Source organism: Cariama cristata, unplaced genomic scaffold (genome assembly GCF_000690535.1).
Source record: "Cariama cristata isolate BGI_N322 unplaced genomic scaffold, ASM69053v1 scaffold12, whole genome shotgun sequence".
Classification (NCBI taxonomy): domain Eukaryota; kingdom Metazoa; phylum Chordata; class Aves; order Cariamiformes; family Cariamidae; genus Cariama; species Cariama cristata.
In genome coordinates this window covers 33874-56190 of record NW_009602992.1, presented here as the reverse complement: position 1 = coordinate 56190, position 22317 = coordinate 33874, and the positions used below count along the sequence as shown (strand labels likewise).

Here is a 22317-nt window from a genome sequence, read left to right as displayed (position 1 = left end):
AGCGCGGTAAACCCTAAACCCTCTGCCTGCCCTCTGCGCTTTGCAGAACGGGTGCAGCCAAAACCCCTGGCGTGGGAACGCTGGGGATCCAGGAACCAGAAGATTTTTTGGCTTTTTTTGGTTTTGAATGACTGTGGTAAACAGAGGCGAAAATACGGTTGCAAGGTGCAGATTTCACAGTTAGAAAACCTAGCAATAAATTAATTTTTTTAATGTTTAACTGGACTAATCAAGAAGAAAATGGTCCATTATCTCAAAACAATTATTCCTGTGCCTAAGCATACAAGGGCAGGAACACTCCAAGGGAAAACCCTACCTGGCGGCACTGACCGGGCTGCATGCGCACGTCAAGGCTCACACGTATTTCAAATTCTAGAAACAGCTTTGTTATAAAAAATTACAGCCCCTGCAGCACACTGTGGTACTTTTTAACCCTATTCTATCATTCTCTAATCGTATTTCACTACAAACAAACCCCGGTTTTCCGTAAAATAAAGTAACTGTGAACCGCAAAGCCATCACTCGCTTAGGAAAAGCGGATTAATTGTAACCGGCTCTTTACAGGTGACCAGCTTTGAATACCAACGGGGTTGTGTTATTTCAATGTCCCACTCGCCATACTAGTCTCTAGTTTTTTCAGGTCAAAAACAATGTATAAAACCAGTAGGAACCCGGTCACTTTGCTACTTGGCCATACTTGAGATTTTTTGTATCATCAGTTCAAAAGTTACCCAGGTCCGTTATTAACTGAGCTTGCACTGCTACAACATATAAAACATATAAAACATATAAAAGCCCGATGCCAAAACAAAATCTGAAATTATCCCTTAGGGAAATTTTATTTTTGCAAACAGAAAACTGCATAAGGCGTTTCCTGTATAAGAACTGACAAGACTCCCCAAAAAATAGCTGGTTCCAAATCAAACATTAATCCAAACAGCATAGCAAATCTTGGGTGGTTTAGTTTATGTTTTTTCTCCCCTCCCCGAGTACCTTTTCTTCACCCCCCCCCAGCACGTACTTGTATCACAGACACACAGAGAACACGGAGAACCGTCAGAAAACACCAGCAAGCTCACAGTCTGCCTCTTTTGAAGACACGCAAGAAAAAATAGTGCCATGAAGTCAAGCACCTCTATTCTGACACCCTTCGACTTCCAGCTTCTGGCAATTCAAGCCAATTTGTTATTACGAGCACAGAGATAAACTAGAGAGAGGCTAATTAAAAGGCAGTTAGCCATTAGGCCGAGTGGTAGCACTACCATGCCATCTGCAGAACTGACTTCGCTCGTCAACTGAAGGAAATTATATCTACAGGGAACTGCCCAAGGTCATCTTTTTGCATGTTTTACCCCCTGTTCAACTGTTTACCGAGAAACAAAACGTTAGAGGTTAATTATATATTTGAGCACTGACAGTTGCATACCAAGCACCTTGATAAAATACTTTCCTATGCCATTAAAAATCCAGAAACCTCAGTTCTCTTGCTGTAAAACACGATGCTTAGCAAGCCGGCATTCACTATCATTAAGTGCACAGAGCAAGACAAAACGTATTTAAATATACTGGAAGAAAGCATAACTCCAACCTCTTCATCCGTCACAAAATCCACAGTGGCAGATCAAGAAGGAAAATCATCTTACAACTTTCAAGTCACGTCTCCTGGTTGCACGCCAGTAGAAGCAAAGCGACATGCCTGCTGCCTCTGGATGAGGAGACACAAAGGGGGGCAGCTTGGGCCAAAGACATCACGAGTTACCCAAGCCACTAGATGGAGAAGGGCTTCCAGATTGCTGTAACCAGTTTTCTGAGCGGCTGATGCTCTTAGATAAAATACAGCGGGCATTATTTACGACGCTTACTTAATTTTACCCTTACTACTAGAGGAGGCTGTACAAAAGCTTAAAGTAAAAACGAGTTAGATGATGGATGTAAACTAATCTGACAGAAAAAAAAATGTTTAGTTTTTCCTATTAGGCACACCTGACGTTTTGTATGCCTGACTTCATTTAAAAACTGTCTACTGCAAGACTTTCTATTGAAAGTAAAAAAATTTAAGTACTGATTGAGTCTACAACAGTCTAAAAAAAGCATGAATTGTACAATGAGAAACTAATCCCTTATTGCAAATTGTTCTCCCACATAAGCCTGTGTCCTAGAGTCATAAATCTTCATTATACTGCTGCAACTCGTTGCTTCGTATTTTACAGAGAGCTACTGTCGAGTACTGTGCAGTACATGCTGACAGATTTTGGAATTTTGAGCTACTTAATTAACCACTCGCCTCCTGTGAATATCCTATCGTGGCAAATGGTTAGCAGTGAGAAAGTACAACACACAGATTTCTTCTCATCTGAAGTTTTAAAATAAATTCTTCATCTGAAAGAAATTTATCTCAGTTCCAGCAAAATTCTGGCCATCTGGAGACTCATTTATTACTTAATAAGAAAGTTAATGAGTCAAGCAAGCTGGGTCTCCAGGCATTCTCCTGCTCTGGATTGCTCGGTAAGAAACTTCGTTTTTTTCATTTTCTTGAATAAGTTATGAACGCATATAAAACTTTATGGGAAGCTGAAGAAGTTTCAAGGTAGAAGCCTTGGGTGTTATTTTATACCAGGTATTTCAGATGTCAAGAATAACTCAAGAAACTTTAGCTTTAGGGAGATTTATACAGCAGAAAACAACCAAACCCAAGAGGTGCTCACATGCTCCAAAGAAACCCATGTGTGGTGACAAACCGTGCCGACGTACCCAGAACAATCAGATACCAGAGTTTCAGAAATCCCCAAGAACTCACGTTTGGTTCTAAACCACTGCAGGAGCTTCTGCTGTCTCCACGTCAGGAGATGACAAACTCCGAGCAGCAAGGATGAATTGGAGGCAGTCCTCAATAATATCGAACACTAAGGGAAATGTCACACTCCACAGAAGTATTAGGAAGTGGCTAAAACCATAGGCTTCATCCCTATTCACTTCAGAGGAAGCGTCAGCACTGCCAAAACAGGTCGCTCAATCCCCACCTTCAGCATCTCGCTGCATTTGGTCCCCTGAAATCCTGCACTGCTGCAAACCCCTGCTCTGAACCGCCGGGAAGCTCTGCTGCTGCTGCTACCACAGCAACAATGGTCCTTCAAGGGGTTAAATACTCCCTCCTGTCACTTCCATTGATATATTAAACCAACGAATTACTAAATCAATGAATTATCAAGTCCTGATCAACAGTAAGGGCTATAAAACCAAAGGAAGGCACAAACCCATACACATAAATAACAAAATGGTTAGCGAAACCACAATAGTCCAGCAGAATTTTAGCAAAGTTTGAAACATATGTAGCGTACGGATGGCACCAAAAAAATCTGTAATTCGGCTCTCAATGTTTTGCCAATGCTTCTCTGCTTATAAATCTGCGTGTTCCCTCAAGACCAAGAATTTGGAGAACATGAAACAAAGCTCATTTTTCAAAATATTACTTCATATTTTCCAATGGTCAAGTTCTCAGTCACCAATTCAGTTTAATTATAATTGTTTCAACTTCACGCTCTTAAACTGTAACTCTTTCTGGATTCCTCTATGAAAGCGAGGAAAGGAGAATCTGGCGTTCTTGCCAGAGACTTTCTATTGAAGCAGTTATTCAGAAACAGCAGCTCCTAGGTAAGTGGCCTGAGCTTTTCGTACCCCAATGTTCTGAGAAAGGAGCAACAAATACTAGTTAAAAAGAGAGTAAATTAAGAGTCGCTAGGTTAACGCAATTTGCTCAGGCTACAAAACAGAAAATTAAGTTTTATCCTAAAATACTTTTGGGTACACATTCCTACTTGCACCCCTCAAGCTACAAGCGTATAGAAACCAGGGAGCTTATCTGTATAGAGAAAGGAATAACGTAGAAACAAATATCTGCAGAAGCGACGGACCTAGAGTAATTTCTGCAGTGACCAGTTTTTCAAAAAGCCAGTCTCCCACAAATGCTTTTGCAGTTCCATTATTTTGTAGAAAGAGTCATCTTCAGATTTACAATCAGCAAAAAAATGGTTTCAGTTTTTCCGCTCAAATCAAGTACAATTTTATTTTCTATACAACTGCTGTCTCTGTAAATATTTTGATACCAATCCTTGGCATAACAGCAAAATCAAGAATTGTGAAGTTCAACTACGTTAACATGTGATTCTATCTTTTTAAAACCAAATTAAGTCTTGTGCCACAAGAATCACTGAAAGGTAACTTCAGAATGAAAACTGGAGTTTCTTGTGAAAATAAGCATTTCATAAAGACATCTGACAGGAATAAAACATATTTATGAAAGACAATAGAAGTTTTAAAGTCTTAAAAATCTACCTGGAAAATCTGATACAAACCAGATCAGATGAAATGCACCTGAAAGTTCAGAGTAATACAATACAGAAGCAATTGCATTTACGTATAGTTCTAGAACCAACTTAACAAAAAATCAATTATGCCTGAGACAGTAATAGTAAATCTCGGGGTGGGGGGATGGACAGGGAAACACTCAAATGTATGTTTCCATAGAAGATTTCTAACTGCTTTGTGACAAAACAGGCAAGAAACACTCTTTTATCTAAAATCACTCTGAGCTCCCAACTGCAGCTCTCCGAGGGCGTACCTCTGTAGCCATGTGTGACCTTGCCCTTGGGCTGCCAAATCGCAAACTAAGGTCCATGGCATATGAAACCACATCAGTTCCTTAAAAACATCATCATGTAGTTTTTACATATTTTTATTTGTCAGCAACAGAAAGAAAAAGGGAAAATAAGAGTATACACAAATTATATACACAGGTATTGGACTAGAAACAATTCCAGCACAAGTTACAGAAACTTAAAATTAAGTTTAATGCATCACCAAGTAATCTAAAGAAAAATTAGCTTCCCATTTCTCCATTACAGGTTCAGTTGATTCAAATGAAGCCACCTCAGAGGAAAGGCAACTCTCTTGGACGCCAGGTGCAACGCAGCCAGCTCACCAGTAAAAGCTCTGTCCCATAACCAATGTTGGGAACAAATCGATTTGATTCCCACCCACCTCAGAAACTCTCATAATAAAACCCAATACAAATTTCACACCCTGTTAGCAGTTCATCACAGACGGCAAGCGTGGAACAGCCAGCAGGTCCCTCGCACAAGGACAGCCCTTGCTGAAGAGCCGAGCGCACCGATCGTGCGCCACTTGGGAACGTGCCCTGCCACTGCTACGATCCACAGATCGAACGATGTCAACCTGGCACCTCTCAGCAGTATTCAATTCAAAGGAAAAATTTTAATAAAGCAATTAATACTAGTTTGACAGTGTCAGAGTTACCACAAACACATCAATCCTACTGGTACTACATAAAAAAAATCTCTAGATTTAAGAAACAAGTTCTCTATGCCAATTTCTAAGATCTTTTAAGGCAACACAATACTTCAACTAAAGCACGTGAACTTTAAATTTTCTTCTTTAAAGTAGAAAGCCACTTCAGTTACACAAATCTTCATTGTTTCAAATTAATGTCAACAGCTTAAGTCCTGATCCTGAGAACAGATTCATTTAAGTGGGATTGCTCTCGTACACTGCTTACTTGTGCAACTATTTGCAAGATTCAGCCCTGAAGTTGCTACACAGTCTATAATTATGTTCCTCATTTGTGAATAAACTCACCTTTGAACTCAGTAATACATCGTTCTGTCACGTGCCATCATATTCTCTTAAGTTCTGCAAAAACACGTTTATATCTATTAATTCACGGGCAGGTGAGTATGTCAGGAAGAAGAGACGCAGAGCTATTAGAAACCACAGCATCTGTATGGCAACTGAGGAAACATGCAAGGAAGCCGAACACCGCACAATCGGACATGGTTATCCTCAGGAGATAAATACTAACAATAAACATTGAGGCTGTTTTCTACGAAATTATTTGTATCAATCAAGACCACTTTGCAGCACCTAACACATAAGGATCTAGAAGTGCTCGTTAAAGTTAAGCGGGGGAGGGGGGGGGGATGTCTTCCACATCAATAAGGTCAAGATTTCACCCTAAATACTACGTTTGGGTGGAGGTGAACAGGAGATTGCACCACACCAAGAGATCACTCTTGCTTACTTTTTGGAGACAGTGAACAGCTGTTTCAAAGCAAGTTCTACAGGCCACTGAGGACAAAGAAAAGTATGTTATCCAGTTGGAGCAGCAAGTGTAGTTTACACAGCCAAAAAGTAGCTTGAGTTTTCCAAGAACACTACAATTAATATCCATATTCTTTAAGCATGTGTCAAGGGATCTGCTTTAAATGCTACCCAAGAGACAGCACAAACTGCGGCAGGACAAAGACTTTCTCAGTTCTGTCCTAGGTCATCACAGTCAAGTACACAGAGGCAAAGACTGTGCATTGGAGTTGTAAAAAGCATTTCAAGTATCTTCTGGATATTTGTCATCAAGTGCTGACTCTGAAAGACTCCTCGTTAGCCTCACAACAAAGCCTAGAAAAGCAGGGAGCCAAATACGATTTGGAAAGACTTCCGTATCTATTAATATTAAACTAGGGAGGGGATTAATAAGATTATGTTCAAGACACATACCCCAGAAAAATGCACATTGGACAAAAAAGTTAAACTATTTGTTACACTACAACATATAGAAGTTGTTTGTAAATTCTCAGGAGGAATCCAGGAGCAAACATCTCTTGCTCGGTTTGTTTCTGTTAATCACTAAACACAACACATACAAAGCATTTTCACTGAAAACATTTTTTTCTATTTATGTGTCCTGTAACTCAAGACAAGCAGGTTGCAATACCATTAGCAGGCCATACATTTGAAATCCATAAAACGAAATATACTTTTATATCATCAGAAAGTTTGGAATTAACAGCCCCAAGATATTAAAACAAGTAGTTGTAACAGACTCCAATCAAAGGTAGAAGTAACCGAAAAAAGATCAGTGTCTGTAGTTAAACTAGCCCTATTAGAAACCCATCCACCCTCATTTTTGGGGCATACCCATTGAAAAACTCTCTTCTAATTGAAGCTCTGCTGCTGTTGTTTCCTAAGACAGTTTTCAGACTAATACCCCTATGCAGAAACACGGCATGAGGCCGACGAGTGAAGAACAATGTATGGCATACCTGGGACCTCCACTAAAGCACAGGCTGCCTAGACAAGCTTGGAGAGGAGAAAAGTTGCTTCTCGCTCACATTCACCGTAATGCCCACAAACAGACCTTGGGAAATGGAAAGAAAATGCATTCCTTGTGCTCTGCCTTCCTGCTCTGAGGTGTTTGTACACAGTCGGGGTTCTTGGAAAGAGGTGCCATTTCAGGGGACTTCAGTTTTCAAGTACTAGAGCACTTCAAGTCCAGAAAACCAGCCAGTTGTTTTGTGAACAAAGAAGTGAAATGACTAATATACCCTAACATCCTCCACGGTATCTTCAGCTTTCATTCATTGCCTTCCATGGGTTACATTCACTTCGTGAAAACAAGTTCAATGTGCCTGCAATCTCTCTTTTCTTTCTGTTCCCTCTCCTCTTCGTGTATAGGGAGATAGTCAAAAAGAAGCACCAGGTCAGGATTTACTACTTATACAATTTCTGCAAAAGCTGAAACTCAGCTTCTTACACAATCTATCTTATTCCTCGGAATGTTTTAGGTAACGTTCTAGGAAAAACTGACCACTCACAACTGGGAAAGTATTATTTTCATCACGAATTTCTATTTTTAAGCAAGCCCTCCTCTGCAATTACTAGAAAACATATATAACTTGAAATTAATTTAAAAATCAGTAAGAAGTTATGGGTGAGGGCAGAAGTTAAGTGACTAAATTTTAGTAGATGTGACTTCCAACCGGTGTTTCAGTCAAACTATTACTCTGATTTCACCTCAGCAGCAGAGCTGTATCGCCTGAATGGCAATTTGCCTTCTCTGCAGCAGTGCCTGCAGTCGTGGGAAATTATTGCTCTGGAGGCCGCAGGCATTACACCCTCGCCGTGCCATGTGAAGATGCCCAAGCTGGGGTCAAACGGCCGGTTCGGGAACAGAAGAGGACAGCCCCATCAGCACACTCCCTCCCCCCTACCTGCGGCAGAGGGGCTCAGGAAGGCACCGCTCACCAGCCAACAGGTCAGTCAGCCTTCAGCGGTTGTCCTGGAACCGCCGCCTCTGAACAGTACGGCAGCACTCCGCAGATGCGTACGAGAGACCGTTAAAACAACCTGCTGCTCCGACATGACTTATCTGTACAGCGTGGTGAAGCCCACAGAACCTCAAGCCCTGCAAACGCATGAACTGGTCACGTACAAATTCATGAACTGACTGCAACAGGTAAGAGTAAGAGTTTGCAAGGTAAGGCCTCTGACTCTTCAGAAATGGGGCTATATGAAGTTTATTGCTCCAAGCATTTTGTAATCCTTTGATGAAATGTGCTATGTAAGTGCAAAGTACTATCGTTAAGTCAAACTAAGATTTTTTTTTTTTAAAAATACCTAGGAATTCCTCAGCATTTCCCTGTTTACCTAATAGAGCAGTTCTTTATAAAAATAAATAATGGGAGGACAAAACGGACAGTTCCCCCACAATTTTAGTAAACAAGTTTCATTTGTCCATGCTGAAATCTGCGCTATCTTTCAAAAAAATATCAAAAATCCTAAGAGAAACTGAGGGTGTACCCGAGTTGCTTACAACTCATCTACTTTATTCCCAAGGCTATGGTATCACCAGAACTTCTAAATTTCACAAATTTTTCTGAAAGGCCATAGTATCAGAAACTGTATTTGGCAAAGACTTGGTGAAGAACATTTTCCTAATAGTCAGCAATAACCCTTACAATAAATTTAAGGGGAAAATACTTCAGCTTTTTCTCCTTGATTTTTTTTTTTTTCCTGAAATCAGGTACCAGCTACGTTTTGGCCCTCCCATTTCTACGATATTTCCAGTTTCATGTATTTAGACCAACGACACTTTCCAAAAGCTGGTGTACAACATCTTTATATACACTACAAATTCAGATTACCAGACTATAGTCAGACACTGAATATATAAATAACTTTGCAAACTATTTACAGGTTTTGAACTAATCAGGTTCCAAGCAACCAACACGCTTAAGGCAAATTCATTTGTATGACTGGCTGTCTGGCCTTTCAGCATTTCTCTCCCCTCCCCGACCCTCCCAAAATGATAGGCAATAAACATGAAACTGAATTACCCCCTGCCCCATATCGACAGAATTTCTTGTATGGAGAGATGATCTAACTACTTATGATCTTTCCTCAAAACAAGGAAAAAATGTATAGAAATGCATTGCTGTGTTTGTGTGTCAAGAAAATCATTAAGGTGCATACCAAGAAGTGGAAGTCCCAATGTCTTGCAACAACATAATTTCTGTATGCACTTGACAAATGGATTTGGGAATTTGGGGAAAGCATCAGTTTAAAGCTGCACAACCCTTTTTAGAACTATGCATTTATAAGCTCATTAGATATAAGATCTGAAGAGCTCAAAGGGATTTTCTGTAACAGGTGACACTGTGCAATATAAAATGCAGCAAAGAGTGGATTTTCAAAGCGTATGTTTACCTATATTAGAATTTTTCTCTTATACCATATTGCTGTGCAAGATACTATTCACCATTTAATGGGATTCTGCACATCTTGCCAATCCTTATACTGGAATAAAAACTGGCCATTTCAAATAGTATCTTTTTGTTACATCAGTGTATTCTTAAGTGCAATTACAGTGCAATCCCTTTTGTCAATGCATGACTGAAGCAACCAAGCATATTCTGGTGAAGCAGACAGTATTCACATACCAAATGTGCTCAGTGCCTTCCTTTAAGTCCCAATCATTACTTTGTTCTTAGTATTTTTCAATGCCCTGATTAGGTCTTTGTTTGGAAGTAATTAGCTATTGTGGTTTGAAGGGTTTTGGAACAAAGCAGAGACTTTATACTGAATGCAGAGGTCATCTCCAGAGACAAAAGGTGGCAAATTATCGATTAGCTTTATATTTAGAAGCATCCCTTGGTTCACTGCTAGGATTGCTCCAGTCATCTGCTTCAGGTGTGGTCTTGTAGTGTCGCCACGCTGACTTATTAAAAACAGGAAGTCTTTCAAATGATTCACTTGAAAGGGCCTATGGAAAAACAAAAGCAATGGTAAGATATCATCAGACATACCAAGAGCAAGATGATACTCTGGGGAGTTCTACAGTTACAACTTCTGTATCGAACAAGTGTCTCAATTATCCAAGTGTTACCTGTCACAACACTACTTTGAAAATACTTTAGCTCTGACTGATCGCTCTAGTCATACTGAAAGTACTAGTCATAGTAAAAGTTAAAAGAAAATAACAACACTTTAAAATATTTCCCTTCTTTCCAGGGAGTGGTGTCTATAAAGATAGCAAGAAAAAAAAGTTTCGGTCACAAACATTTTAGGGAGAATTGTCATTGACATGGGGCAGTCAGCTACTGTACTTAAACATTTCACTTCTCCAAACTCAGACTCTGTCAGCACACTGATCTGTGAGGACTGATCTAGTTCAGTCCGTTAGCATGTCTTTTTCCTTCGAGAAAGACCATACCTTTTTCCTCCACACCTACACGCACAGGATTAAACCCACGAGAAACTTCAGTTAGCACAGGATTCCACCACTCACTCACTACATGCACCAAGGCACAGTGACAACACTAAGTTAATGACCTGTATGTGAGCAATACACTATAGTTTTTAAATTCCCTGATGAAATCCAAGCAGTTAGTTTCAAGCTTAAGCCCCTGAGTAGCCTGAGATCTCCCCAAAAATAACAGGATCAATAGAGTCTGTTGCACAAAGGTCAAGTACTGCATAGAAAAAAAACCATACCAGCCAGGAGTTACTCAACAGTCTTCTCAGATTTATTGTGATCAAAACTTTTCAAATCAAAAAGTATTAACCAAAATTACCTCTCATTACAGTTCTTTGAAAATTCAGCACTTATGATCAATTAACAAAATGCAAAGACAGGGGACTGGGGCGGGGGGGGAGGGGGAAGCCAAAGCAAACTAACTAGTATTAGTGCCAGGTTAGTATTTATAACCTTAGGTTTTAGGATTCTGTGTAACTGATTAGATAAACTGTAACAAAGATAGGAATTACAAACTGGAAAACAAGTTGAAGAATGAAAAGAGAGAAAGTTCACTTATTCAGTCTGCTATAAACAAACTGTACTGCATTACTAGCTTATAAAAGGGTCAAATTCATACCTTCAAATAAATTACGGCATCTGAGCCAATGCCTTCCATTGAGTAGAGTTTAAGGTCACCTTGAAAGTACCTAGCATACAGACGCGATATTGGCAAGCCATAGCCAAATCCAGCCTACAAAAACAAGAAAACAAAAGGAAAAACATGATGGAAAGTTAAAAAAAGCAACAGATCACTGCAACCGTTTATAAAACAGAAGATACATAAACATTAGATTTGCGTTAAATTACTTTTCAAGATTTCCTTTATTACTCAGTCTACACTGTAAGGTGGTATTCAGCCTATTGAGCAATCTCCTCTTTCCTAGGCATAATTTTTTAGTTTAAGTACAGAAAAGGGCGAAATATCAGAGTCCTTTGTTAGGACTACCTTGTCCATTTTGAATTTTCTCAAAGAGGCAGGTAGGTGTAACATACAGCACGTGCTGCCCCCAGTCATCAAAGCAAACCGATACTCTCTACTGTTTCCTCACTATGATTACCATTGCTGGAATACTCCATTCTTGCTTTGGGAAAAATCAGATTGACAGCACGTTTTTTTTTCCGCCCCCAAGCCTGGGACTATTATTCTTAAATGTCTCCACACTTAGGAAACTATACAAGAAAGCCAGGGACAACTCTGTTTACTTCCTCCAAGTCACACTATTAAGTGATTGCTGATGCCATACCACAACAAACATCAGAAGACTACATACAAAGCAGCAAAGGCAAATAATCCTCACTGTTCTCTACCCATCTAACAGAAGATCAGGATCCCACAGCACTGAATGATCTACTGCGGACTGAGACCCTCTATAGACCACACAATTTTCAAAGCATAATAGACTTGACAGGTAAATTAAAAATCTAAAATTTGTACAACACTAATATTCATAACCATAGTTGCAACAAGGTCAATGCTTGGCACCTTTTCCAACTCATTCTTGTCAGAAAAAGTTATAACCCCCTCCCAAGCCTCTCTCACTGCAGCCAGGGAGTAAGATTTTGGTCAACACCTTGTTTGATGACTCACCCGAACTCCCCCTGAATTTTTCAGGACTGTCCAGAGCAATAAAGAAAGGATTCCAGACACAAAAGCATTTTCAAAAGACAGATATACAAGGCAATGGAGTAATACAACTTTTCAGTAAGGGTGGATTACAAGAAGAATTGAACACCTAAAGTGTCAGAAAACCAATAAACTCATTCCACTATAATAATTCTCCAAAGGCAACTTGACAGAGAACTGAGAATCGTGCCCTGAATCTTAAAAACAAAGTCCCAAAATGATACAAAAAAGAGAATGCTAAGAAGAAGGACTTGTGAACATTATACACAGCTAATGTGCTATCACTTTATAAGAAATCCCTTGAGGGAGGGGTGGATATTAAAGAACTTTGTACTACAGTATCCATCACAAATTCTCTTACTATCTCTACAATATCTTTCCACTTCTTTGCCTTGTTTTTATAGAAGTCTAAATTTAGTGATCCTAAATTGGCTAGAGTTGCTCACTCAGTTCTTCTCAGTAAAATGAGAAACAGAAATGCCAAAGATGTCCTTTTCTACTCACAATGCTTGTCACAGTTATTAGTGTCCATTTCCACAGTTAAAACAGTTGCTTACTCACATTTTTTTCAAACAACAATATGCTTTAAAAACGTACTTCTCAAAGGCTCCCATTAGAGACACATGCATCACTTTCAAACATCTGGTCTTCAAACTAGATGCATTTCTTTCTTAACCTCTAAAAAAATGGAAGTTTTCTGCCCATCTTAGAAAGAATTACAAAAAAAAAATCCCAAAGCTGACTTGCATCTTTTCTGGAGACCTGACAATAAATACATTACAGAAACTAAAAAGCACAGCAACCGAAAATCAAATTGTAGATAGTATGTACCCCCAGGAACAGCTCAAATGAAGGGCAGTATGAAGCAATCCTGAAAAAAACATTGTACTTTCCTCTCTCCAGAATTACACCTCCTTAAAACCCATGCCCAACTTCTGTTTGTCTTCTGCTCCTTCCAGGAAAATTTTTTACGCTCTGTGCTAGCCCACATAATTATTTCACACCGCCCTCTTCCAAAAGTTTCCTGTCAGTCTCTTCTCTACACTGTCTTCAGGGTATTTTCCGAAACAGACAACATAAGAAATATGGAGATAACAAGGTGCTCATCTGTAATCTGTTAAGGCAAGACCTTGCAAAACGTCTATTTTGCACAAGATAATTAACAAGAAGTGATTACTACATAGGTCTGTGCTTGACCTAGAGGACAGAATAGAGTCAATGATGGCACATCTGTCTTGACAAGGGAAAGCTTTTTAGAGCCAATTTCTCATTAAATATTACAGTATGCATTATACAAATGGGAAATTATTAAATTTCTGGGTTACTAGTGGTTACCTGTTTAATTAAACCTAATTTAAGCCACATTTCTCCCACTATAAACAAATGCTGCCAGAGAGAATCATTAAATTCTCTAAGAAAACCTAATATCATTAAACATAACCATGTGTTTCTAACATTTCCAGTATGTGTACAGCAGTACAGATGAACACAAGACCTGCTAGAATCTGAATGCTGCCATGGTAACAAGGTTTCTCAGTAGTTTTTAAACAACATTTGCAATGATACAGAGAAAGAATTTTCACCAATCAATAAGAAGATCCCTCTCTTCCACTCCCCAAGCCCATGAATGTTTCATAAGCTAGAGAGGGCATAGAATCATTACGGTTGGAAGAGACCTCAAAGATTGAGTCCAACCGTATACCCGATGCCGTGTCTGCTAAACCCACTAAACCATGTCTCGAAGTGCCACATCTAAACGTTTTTTGAACGCCTCCAGGGATGGTGAGTCCACCACCTCCCTGGGGAGCCCGTTCCAGTGCCTAAATGCATCATCTAACAAGGGGAGGAAGGGAGTGTTAGAACAGAAAAACACATCCATTTGCACTGCAATTTAGTTTAGAATATTATCTAAGTCAAGAATGACACAAGTACAGACCTACCTACCTTCCAGAGCACCATAGTTCTTAAGTGGATTGGTCTTTGGCACTAAGCAATAAAGAAGCTCTCTTTCTGTATGGACTTCAAAGAGAATTTAGGCAGAACCTTTCTGCTGAAGGATTTTTATTTCTAGACTGACATACGAAGTATAACAATTGTTTTTATAACTGGATCTGGACCATAATGCATAACGTGTCAAGCTTCACTGTTACGTCCTTCTTCCTCTTAGTGGAAAGATATGCCACAAACGCCCAGTTCTTGACTTTTTTCTTTCTGCACACACATAGAAATAACAGAGCTTAACAACTCTTCTCTACATTCACTCATGTACAGGCATCAGCCAGGCTCACAGGGCAAAAGCTGTCAGGTTCACAAGACGGGTTATTTTGCAGGTCTGACTACAGTGACATATAGACCGAAAAGGAAAACAAGGCCTGAAAATGGGGTACAGTATATACTAAGTATAAATGCCACAGAATCCAAGAAAGCAGTCTTGAAGAGGAGGAAATAAACACAGGAATGCATTGCTAAAGATGCATAGGGGGGGAAAAAAAAGAAAAAAAATAATCATGTCAATCCTAAGATGAACACATTTTACAATCAGAGAGCCACAAAGGAAGAGACATTTTAAGAGTGAATACAACTGGTAATCAAGGTATAAGTTTATAGTTAGAACAAGTTTCAGGAAAACCTTGTAGGCTGATATAGTAAATTGCAGATCAAAAGCGAAACAGAACAAAGGAAGATTATGAATCAAGAAAGATTCTACCATTCTTGACAAAGAAACAGGTTTATATTTGAATTAAAGCCTGTTCCCTATCACTCATCCCATTCAAGAAGATATTCTATGAAAAAGCAGAAGTTTGAAACATTACTAAGATGTGTTGTAGAAGGAGGAGTTGTGAAGGATTAATATCAAGTCAATGCAGATACAGAACTGGGTTTCACACCTACCACGGTGGCGTCAAACACTGGTGAAAACAACGCAACACACTTACGTGCCACAATGTTATGAACTGTGGACTAAGACAGTACCATGAAGACTTCCTGCTAAAAATCTAAAAGGAAATTTATTATCTCTGAACCACTCTGAACTGGTTTCACCCTCAGTTCACTGTTAATTATTTTACATTAGAAATAGTCACACACTCTCTGCACCACATTTTATTAGCTGCCTGAAGGTATTTCAAGCACACAAGTATCAGCAGGGGGAAAAAAAAAAAGTATCACTTCAGAACATGCTAGATGAGAGTGTTCCTAAATAGGGAAAGGAAATTTCTCAAAGAATCAACTTTTTCTCAACATGCTTGAAGATAAAGGATTCCATCAGAAGCAACAGAGAACAAAGATGAGAAGAGGCAAGAATAAAGTATCAGTATGAATCCACTTATTGAAAGTCAAATGGAACAGTAGCTATATAATTTTTATCACAATGAGTCAATATGTAATTTAATAAATTAATTTAGAAATAATTTAATTTTAATAATGATTTTAAAAATCATGCTTGTTAAAAGAATGTATGCATTCAATACTGAAATAATTCCCTGCTTTGAAGAAACTATGGGGAAATTTAGCTTGTTTGAAATTTGACTTTGATACATCTCAGAAGGGAATATCATGTGAGATATTTCCAGCTGAACAGTAATATACTAAAAGTGTTCATATCACATGCAGGTTTGGGAATTTTTTTTTAAATGTGTTTTTAGAGTCCATAACTTATATAAAAATAATTTTTAAATTTCAATATAAGCTTGTGCATTACGAACAGGTGTTTCTCAAGTGCTATAATTCTGATAGTGTGGTTCACCTTTTCAATACATTTATTATACGAAACTTGGATAAGCAGTAATTTGCACACCAAAGAGGAGCTCATTAGGTTATCCACCTTCCCAGTAATACAGCACTAAAAATCCTGTCCATTAACCTGTGAAAATATTGTGCTTATGAAGACAAGCTTTTTTCCAAGAATATAATGTCAAGACAAAGAAAAGCAATTTTCTATTCCAAAGACTAAGTGATGATGACAGAACCCATTTTCTCCTGATATGTTTTACCTGCATAGACTTGCTAATGATAAACAGTTTCTTCAATGGAAAACCTGATCCAGTAGATTGCAGTGAAGGGAAACATACAGCCACAGTAGTGCAAAGGGACATTTAAATACACATTGCAATTGCTTACCAAAGGCACAGCTCTTGAGGGCTCCAAACTAGGCCTGGGTGCTGTTGAGTACATGTAGTTAAACAATCTGTCTATTTTTCTTAAAGGTACACCTCCACCTTGATCACTTATCTAAGGAATGGAAAGTTGAGAGTTTTAAACATTATGTTCTGAAAAACACCCGCACAACTCAAGCAGCATTATCTAAATGACTTTAGAAATATTAAAGGAGCAGCTAAGGCCTTTGGGTTCGCCTAGCCTGGAAAAAAGGAGGCTGAGGGGGCGGCCTCGTTGTTCTCTGCAGCTTCCTGAGGAGGGGAAGTGGACAGGGAGGTGCTGAGCTCTTCTCCCGCATATCCAGTGTTAGGATGTGTGGGAATAGTTCAAAGCTGAGCCAGGGGAGGTTCAGACTGGACACGAGGAAACATTTTTTTTACAGAGAGGGTGGTCAAACCCTGGAATAGGCTTCCTAGAGAGGTGGTCGATGGCCCCAAGCCTGTTGGTGTTTAAGAAGCATTTGGACAATGCCCTTAATAACAGGCTTTAACTCTTGGTACGTCCCGAAGTGGTCAGGCAGTTGGACTAGGTGATCCTTGTAGGTCCCTTCCAACTGAAATAGTCTATTCTAACGAATATCAAGCAAGTGTCAGAAGTGATACAGTAATTAATTTGCCTTTTCAAATGACAATTTCTAAACCTAGCAGGTTTGTAAGCTGCATATTGGTTTTAGGCATTTACCTTAATAGATAGATCTTCTTTCCCCAAAGTGACTAAGGTTTTGATCGATGGATAGCCTTCTCTCTTACCTTCATGCAATTCTACTGTAGCTCTCATTGAATTCTGAAGATAAAAGAAAAAACAGTGGCTTTGATTCTAACTTTACCATATATGCTTTTTGTGACAACTTAGAAATTGACTTTATTTTGTTGCATCTTAGCTACTTTGTCCTACATTTGTATACAAGATAGAGAAGGCTGTATTTAAACCAAATTCCAGAAGTGCTTTCAAGTCAATGAACTGTCCAGTTAAACTTTTACATCAAGACGCCATTATACATACTTTTATCTATTTGCTACAGATTCAGAGAACATAAAGCAAGAAAAATTATTTTTCTGTGTGAAATCACGTAATTATATATAAGGGATGACAACAACCTCCACCTTGCAGGACACCAATAGTGATGTTCACCACATAGAACAAGCTTTGATTTTCTCAGCCTGGGTCACATAATTGTTAAGTTACCATCTATTAGTCTGAGTTTATCTATCTGTTAACAGAGTCTCCACTGCCAGTCTGTCACAGACTACTGTCACTTACAGCTACAACTTCCTGGTTTCATACAGTTTCATGACTTGCACCAAAACATACCGACAAGTAGTGTACAAATTCTCACCTGTTCTGCCCTAGAACTAATGTTACAAGTGGCAAAATTGGGGAAGATTCAAATGAACATACTTGACTAATGTGGAAATCAAACCCAAAATACCATTATTTATGAAAAGTTTCTCTCAGACCAAATGCATTTTTCCCCTGAATTTCTAGTGTTCAACTGCACCACCTAGAGACCACTTATCTTACTCAAAAGCATCCAATAGCTCTCACATATTCCATTTTCACTGTTGTTCCAATTATTCAGAAAACACAAAACCAAAAAAAGCATGTCATTTACACTATTCAAAGACATACGGGCTGTTTTCACAATAAAGGCACTGATCCTAACTAGTCCTCAAACACACAATAAAGAAGCAACCTTATGAAAATTGCAAGGTAATGAATATATCATCATTGCAAAAACAGATTATCATGAGTGTTTCAAGTTAATCAGCTGCAAAAGCACAAAAGAAGTGGGAAAACAGATTATTTTTTTTTTAAGTGCACAAGGGCATAAGAGAGGGCTGTAAGCCTAGCTTTTAACAATTTCAAACCTTCTTCACTTATTTAAGAATAAGCTTAAGAAAGGAAAACTGAAATAACATTTAAGAGCTCTAACTAAAAAGAATCTCAGTTTCAATAGTAATGTAAGTTCACAAAACCTTTCCAAATACTAACAAGTGCAACCTACCTTGAATAATTCAAATAACATATGAAACAAATGAGAAGGTACATAGACTACTTGAATAGGCTTGTTTGGAGCTTTAGCTAAAAAAATAAAAATAAAAAAAAAGAGAAGTTAGGTTTTTTTCAAAACAGTATTTTGTAGCATTTCTATTTACAGGAATAACATGAAACTGCAGGCAAAGACAAGTATGTAAGCATGTTCTAATTTTCCAAGTGCAAGATTAGCTCCATGAAGTAAAAACATAATTTTCAGTTATTGCTATCACCTGAAATAACACATTCTAATGATGATTTTCAAAGACTAGAGATGAACTATAATTCAACTGCCCATGTAGACAGATTAGAAGAAAAGTAACTCTGCATACAGCACTGCAGAGTTCAAATCATAACTTACAATTAACAAAACTAGAAGCCATAGATATTAGAAATGCTTTTCTTACATACATCACTTAAATTAATTTCACAATTACCATTGAATTCTTCAACTTCCAGATCAGGTGCCACTAGATAGTACTGCTCACATAACATCTTTGCTGTTTCATAAGCATCTACAAAACAGAACAGAACATCGATTTATCAAGGCCATCTAGAGACCACTAGCAAAGTTCATCCTGTATGTGAAAGACTACAAGCAGAACACTCATTTTAGTAACTAGTTTACAAGTGTGAAACTGGTATCCATTCTAATCCCTTTTTCTCTGTATGGTTATAGCCCATTTATCAAGAAAGGGCAAATTCTCGTTAAAGCTCTACAAACAGAAGTAGATTACTAGATACAAGGTATTTTTCATCTTTGTTCAGGGCTTGAAAACCAGAAGGGTATAATCTTAGGCTGACCATAATACCTACTTATTTGTGATGTCCCAATCACAATTTAATGCTTGTTCTTTTCCACCTCAAATAAAAAAGGATGACATCGCAACCATAAATTCAGCTTTTCCAAACACAATACTGTTTACAATACTTGATTTCCAATGTCTTCTGGGGGAAAGCTGGAATCTTTAAGATTCTTCATTCTTTCCTACTGAATCAAAAAAAAAAGCCTCCCCATAATCCAAATCAGACTTTATGTATTGTCAAATTACAGAAAGAAAGTTAAGTCATATTTTGTTTGAAAGATTTCTTAGTGGTTCTAAAGGTTCACCAGTAACCTCATTTACAAAAATATTTTAGAAACAAGCAGCAAATGTTAGCTTAAAGAGAAACCACAGATTCAAAGATGTTCTAACTACATTGATTAAGCTACCTTAATGAAAGTGGCTTCCTCATAGTAAGTGTGGGCTAAGAGCAAGCACATAAACAGATGGGCAGTTCGGCAGACAGAGAGAAATTTGCTGAGATACCATAACAATTGCATTCGACCTCACCCTACATGTACCACCTTCCTCCTGTCCAAAGCGACACTACAAAAGAAAACGGTCACTGCCAAGACTCAGAGCTATGTGACAAGCAATAAGAAAGCAAAATTGCTAGTCCCCAGAAAGGGCTGGTTACCTATAATTGTCCTCCTTCAAGATGTCTACAGAAATAATCTATAATGTGCCCTGTTATCTGAAAAAAACTGCTATCAGTTTTTCTCACATCTGCAAGGCTGGACATATCAAACATCACCGACACAAATGCTGCTTGAGGTCTAGTAAAATGGAGCTCATCAACAGTGGAAATGTTCTTGATGAAATCTTGGGAATGTCCCACAAAATCAGCTATCCAGTAGGAATCTTTTGTGTCACGATGGTCAGCTCCAAAGACTTTCTAAAAGGGTCCTGTGATCAACATAATAAAGCATGTCCTAGTAAAAAGGATCAAAATCCCATTTAATATCCAAGCTGTACAGAGAACCTCAGCCTGGGATGTGCATAATTTAGGGAAAAAGATGCAGGAATACCTACACTTACATGATATTCTAAGATCATCTCAGAACTTCTGATGGTCTTGAGAGTAATCCTGTGCTTTAAAAAAAAAGGGTCATAAGAAGCACAGCCATGATCTTGACTCAGTCATCAAAAGCTGAAGATAGCACTGCAGCTAGTATGACCATAAGCCATTCACATGGAGAAAGGAATATGTTAGTACATTTCAAAGAGTTTCCACATCATAGAAGTGAAAATTAGATATGGATCTGGGGGTAGGAGTTGGATTCTTATTGCAGAAAAAAAAAAAACTTCAAGGCCTCTAAAAAACATACCAATAACTGTGTGAGAATAAACCAAAAGCCCTCAACACACAGATGTGGAGCAGAGAGCCACTACGCAAACCTCGAGGGAACAAAAAGGCTCTGAATAAATCCATCTGGCCTCCCTAAATTTAATGTAAAACTCTCATGCATTTTCAAGAAGTAGCTACCTTACCACCCTTGAGATGAACAAGAAGGTTATCACTTCGTGATCCAGTAAAAACTCAGCCCCAAGCAAAACTGTGTCAAACACAGTCTGAGTGGAGTCTTACATTTTACCTTCCTCTAAAAGCCAACTCTTTGGCAGACTCCTAAGACTGTAAAAGAGACTGCAAAGTTCAAAGCACACTTCATGTCATGGCTGGAGGTAAGTAGCAACAAGAGTGAAGGTTCTATCAGTACATTTAAAATCCCGGCTCCAGGAACAAGCCTGGATTTGCTGTCAGCTCGAAAAAATCTTATTGCAGGACGGTCAGTGAGACAGAGACCCACCTCCGGCAGTTACAGACAGAACACTTAGTGGAGCTGCTTGAAGTAAGAAGTGGCTGTTTAAATCATTGCTTCAATGTTTGAAGGGCATACAGAGCTTGTAGCTGCCACACACAGTGCCAAAGTCAACATCTTAACTCTGACAAATTACTCAGAACACTGCCTGTATGTAATTAAACCCTCCACCAGTTCTACAAGGAAATGGCCTCAATCACCTTGACTCTGGGCGGGCTCTGTTTCAAGGACGTTTCGTTTCTTTAAAAGACAACAGTGGATACCATTGACTCTGGGCGGGCTCTGTTTCAAGGACATTTCATTTCTTTAAAAGACAACAGTGGATACCGTTTATGATGCTCTCATTTTGTTAGTGATTATTTCTTCAGATGCGGAAGATCTGTTTTAGCTACTGCCTTGAACACTGGACTGAGCACCTCCTGACACTATGTGCTCCTCTGCCCAAGGCAGCAACTATGAATTTGATGATCAACATAGAGTCAAACATTGCTATTAGAAGGAATATCTAAATAAACAACACGACAGTAACATATACAATCCTGAGGTCAAAGCGGAGTAAGACCAATGGAAAGAAAACAAAACTGCTGAAAAAAGGCTGCCTTAGAGCCAAAAAGAGCTAGAAGCCAAGAAGCCTTCCTAACAGTAAAAAGCATCTGCATTACAAAGCGAGCTATCATGCAGGTCAAAGTCTGACTAAGAAAGGTTTCCCTCTTACTTCACCAAAGGCTGAGAGAAAGTGAAGGGGAAAAAACACATTCTTCCCCTCTTGCAGCCGCACAAACAGCAGTGAAGGCCAGAGAGCGGAATTCACTCCTATGGCAAGACTTGTATTTGTGAATAGATACACCCAGAGCGTGAACCTTCAATAAACAAGTTCTTGAGGCAGACAGCATTGCCTCATGCCTCCTCACCAACATTCTGAAAGCACAGGAACATTCACAACATTAAGCGAACAGGCTTTCTAATGCGACTGTGCCAGATCGTCCAGGTACAACCACCACATACATGCCTTCTGTATGTAATGGGGAGTTTCCCTAGAGTATCTGTACACCTGAGGGCATTCTACTGGAAGGCCTAACAAAACAAATTGGAAAATTTCACTTGCTCTCAATTTTCTTTAGTACCAGCATCAGATAAAAAAGCAGGGCATAAGAAGCTGCTTCTAAGTATTTTAGGGAAGAAAACATCTAGTTTAACAAAACACTTAGATACTTA

The 22317-nt window shown here is 38.8% G+C and overlaps 1 protein-coding gene across 1 annotated transcript in view; it reads right to left on the bottom strand.

Annotated features, from left to right (window-relative positions):
• Positions 1-8350: 8350 nt before the first annotated feature.
• PDK3 (pyruvate dehydrogenase kinase, isozyme 3) overlaps positions 8351-22317 on the bottom strand; it is a 31457-nt gene continuing 17490 nt past the window's right edge. The window contains exons 5-10 of the mRNA XM_009694966.1: positions 18896-18973; positions 18430-18506; positions 17106-17207; positions 16389-16499; positions 11223-11336; positions 8351-10111 (exon numbers count right to left, since the gene is read on the bottom strand). Coding sequence (XP_009693268.1) covers positions 9968-10111; positions 11223-11336; positions 16389-16499; positions 17106-17207; positions 18430-18506; positions 18896-18973 — 626 coding nt within the window. The 3' untranslated portion in view covers positions 8351-9967. The remainder of the gene's footprint in view (positions 10112-11222; positions 11337-16388; positions 16500-17105; positions 17208-18429; positions 18507-18895; positions 18974-22317) is intronic.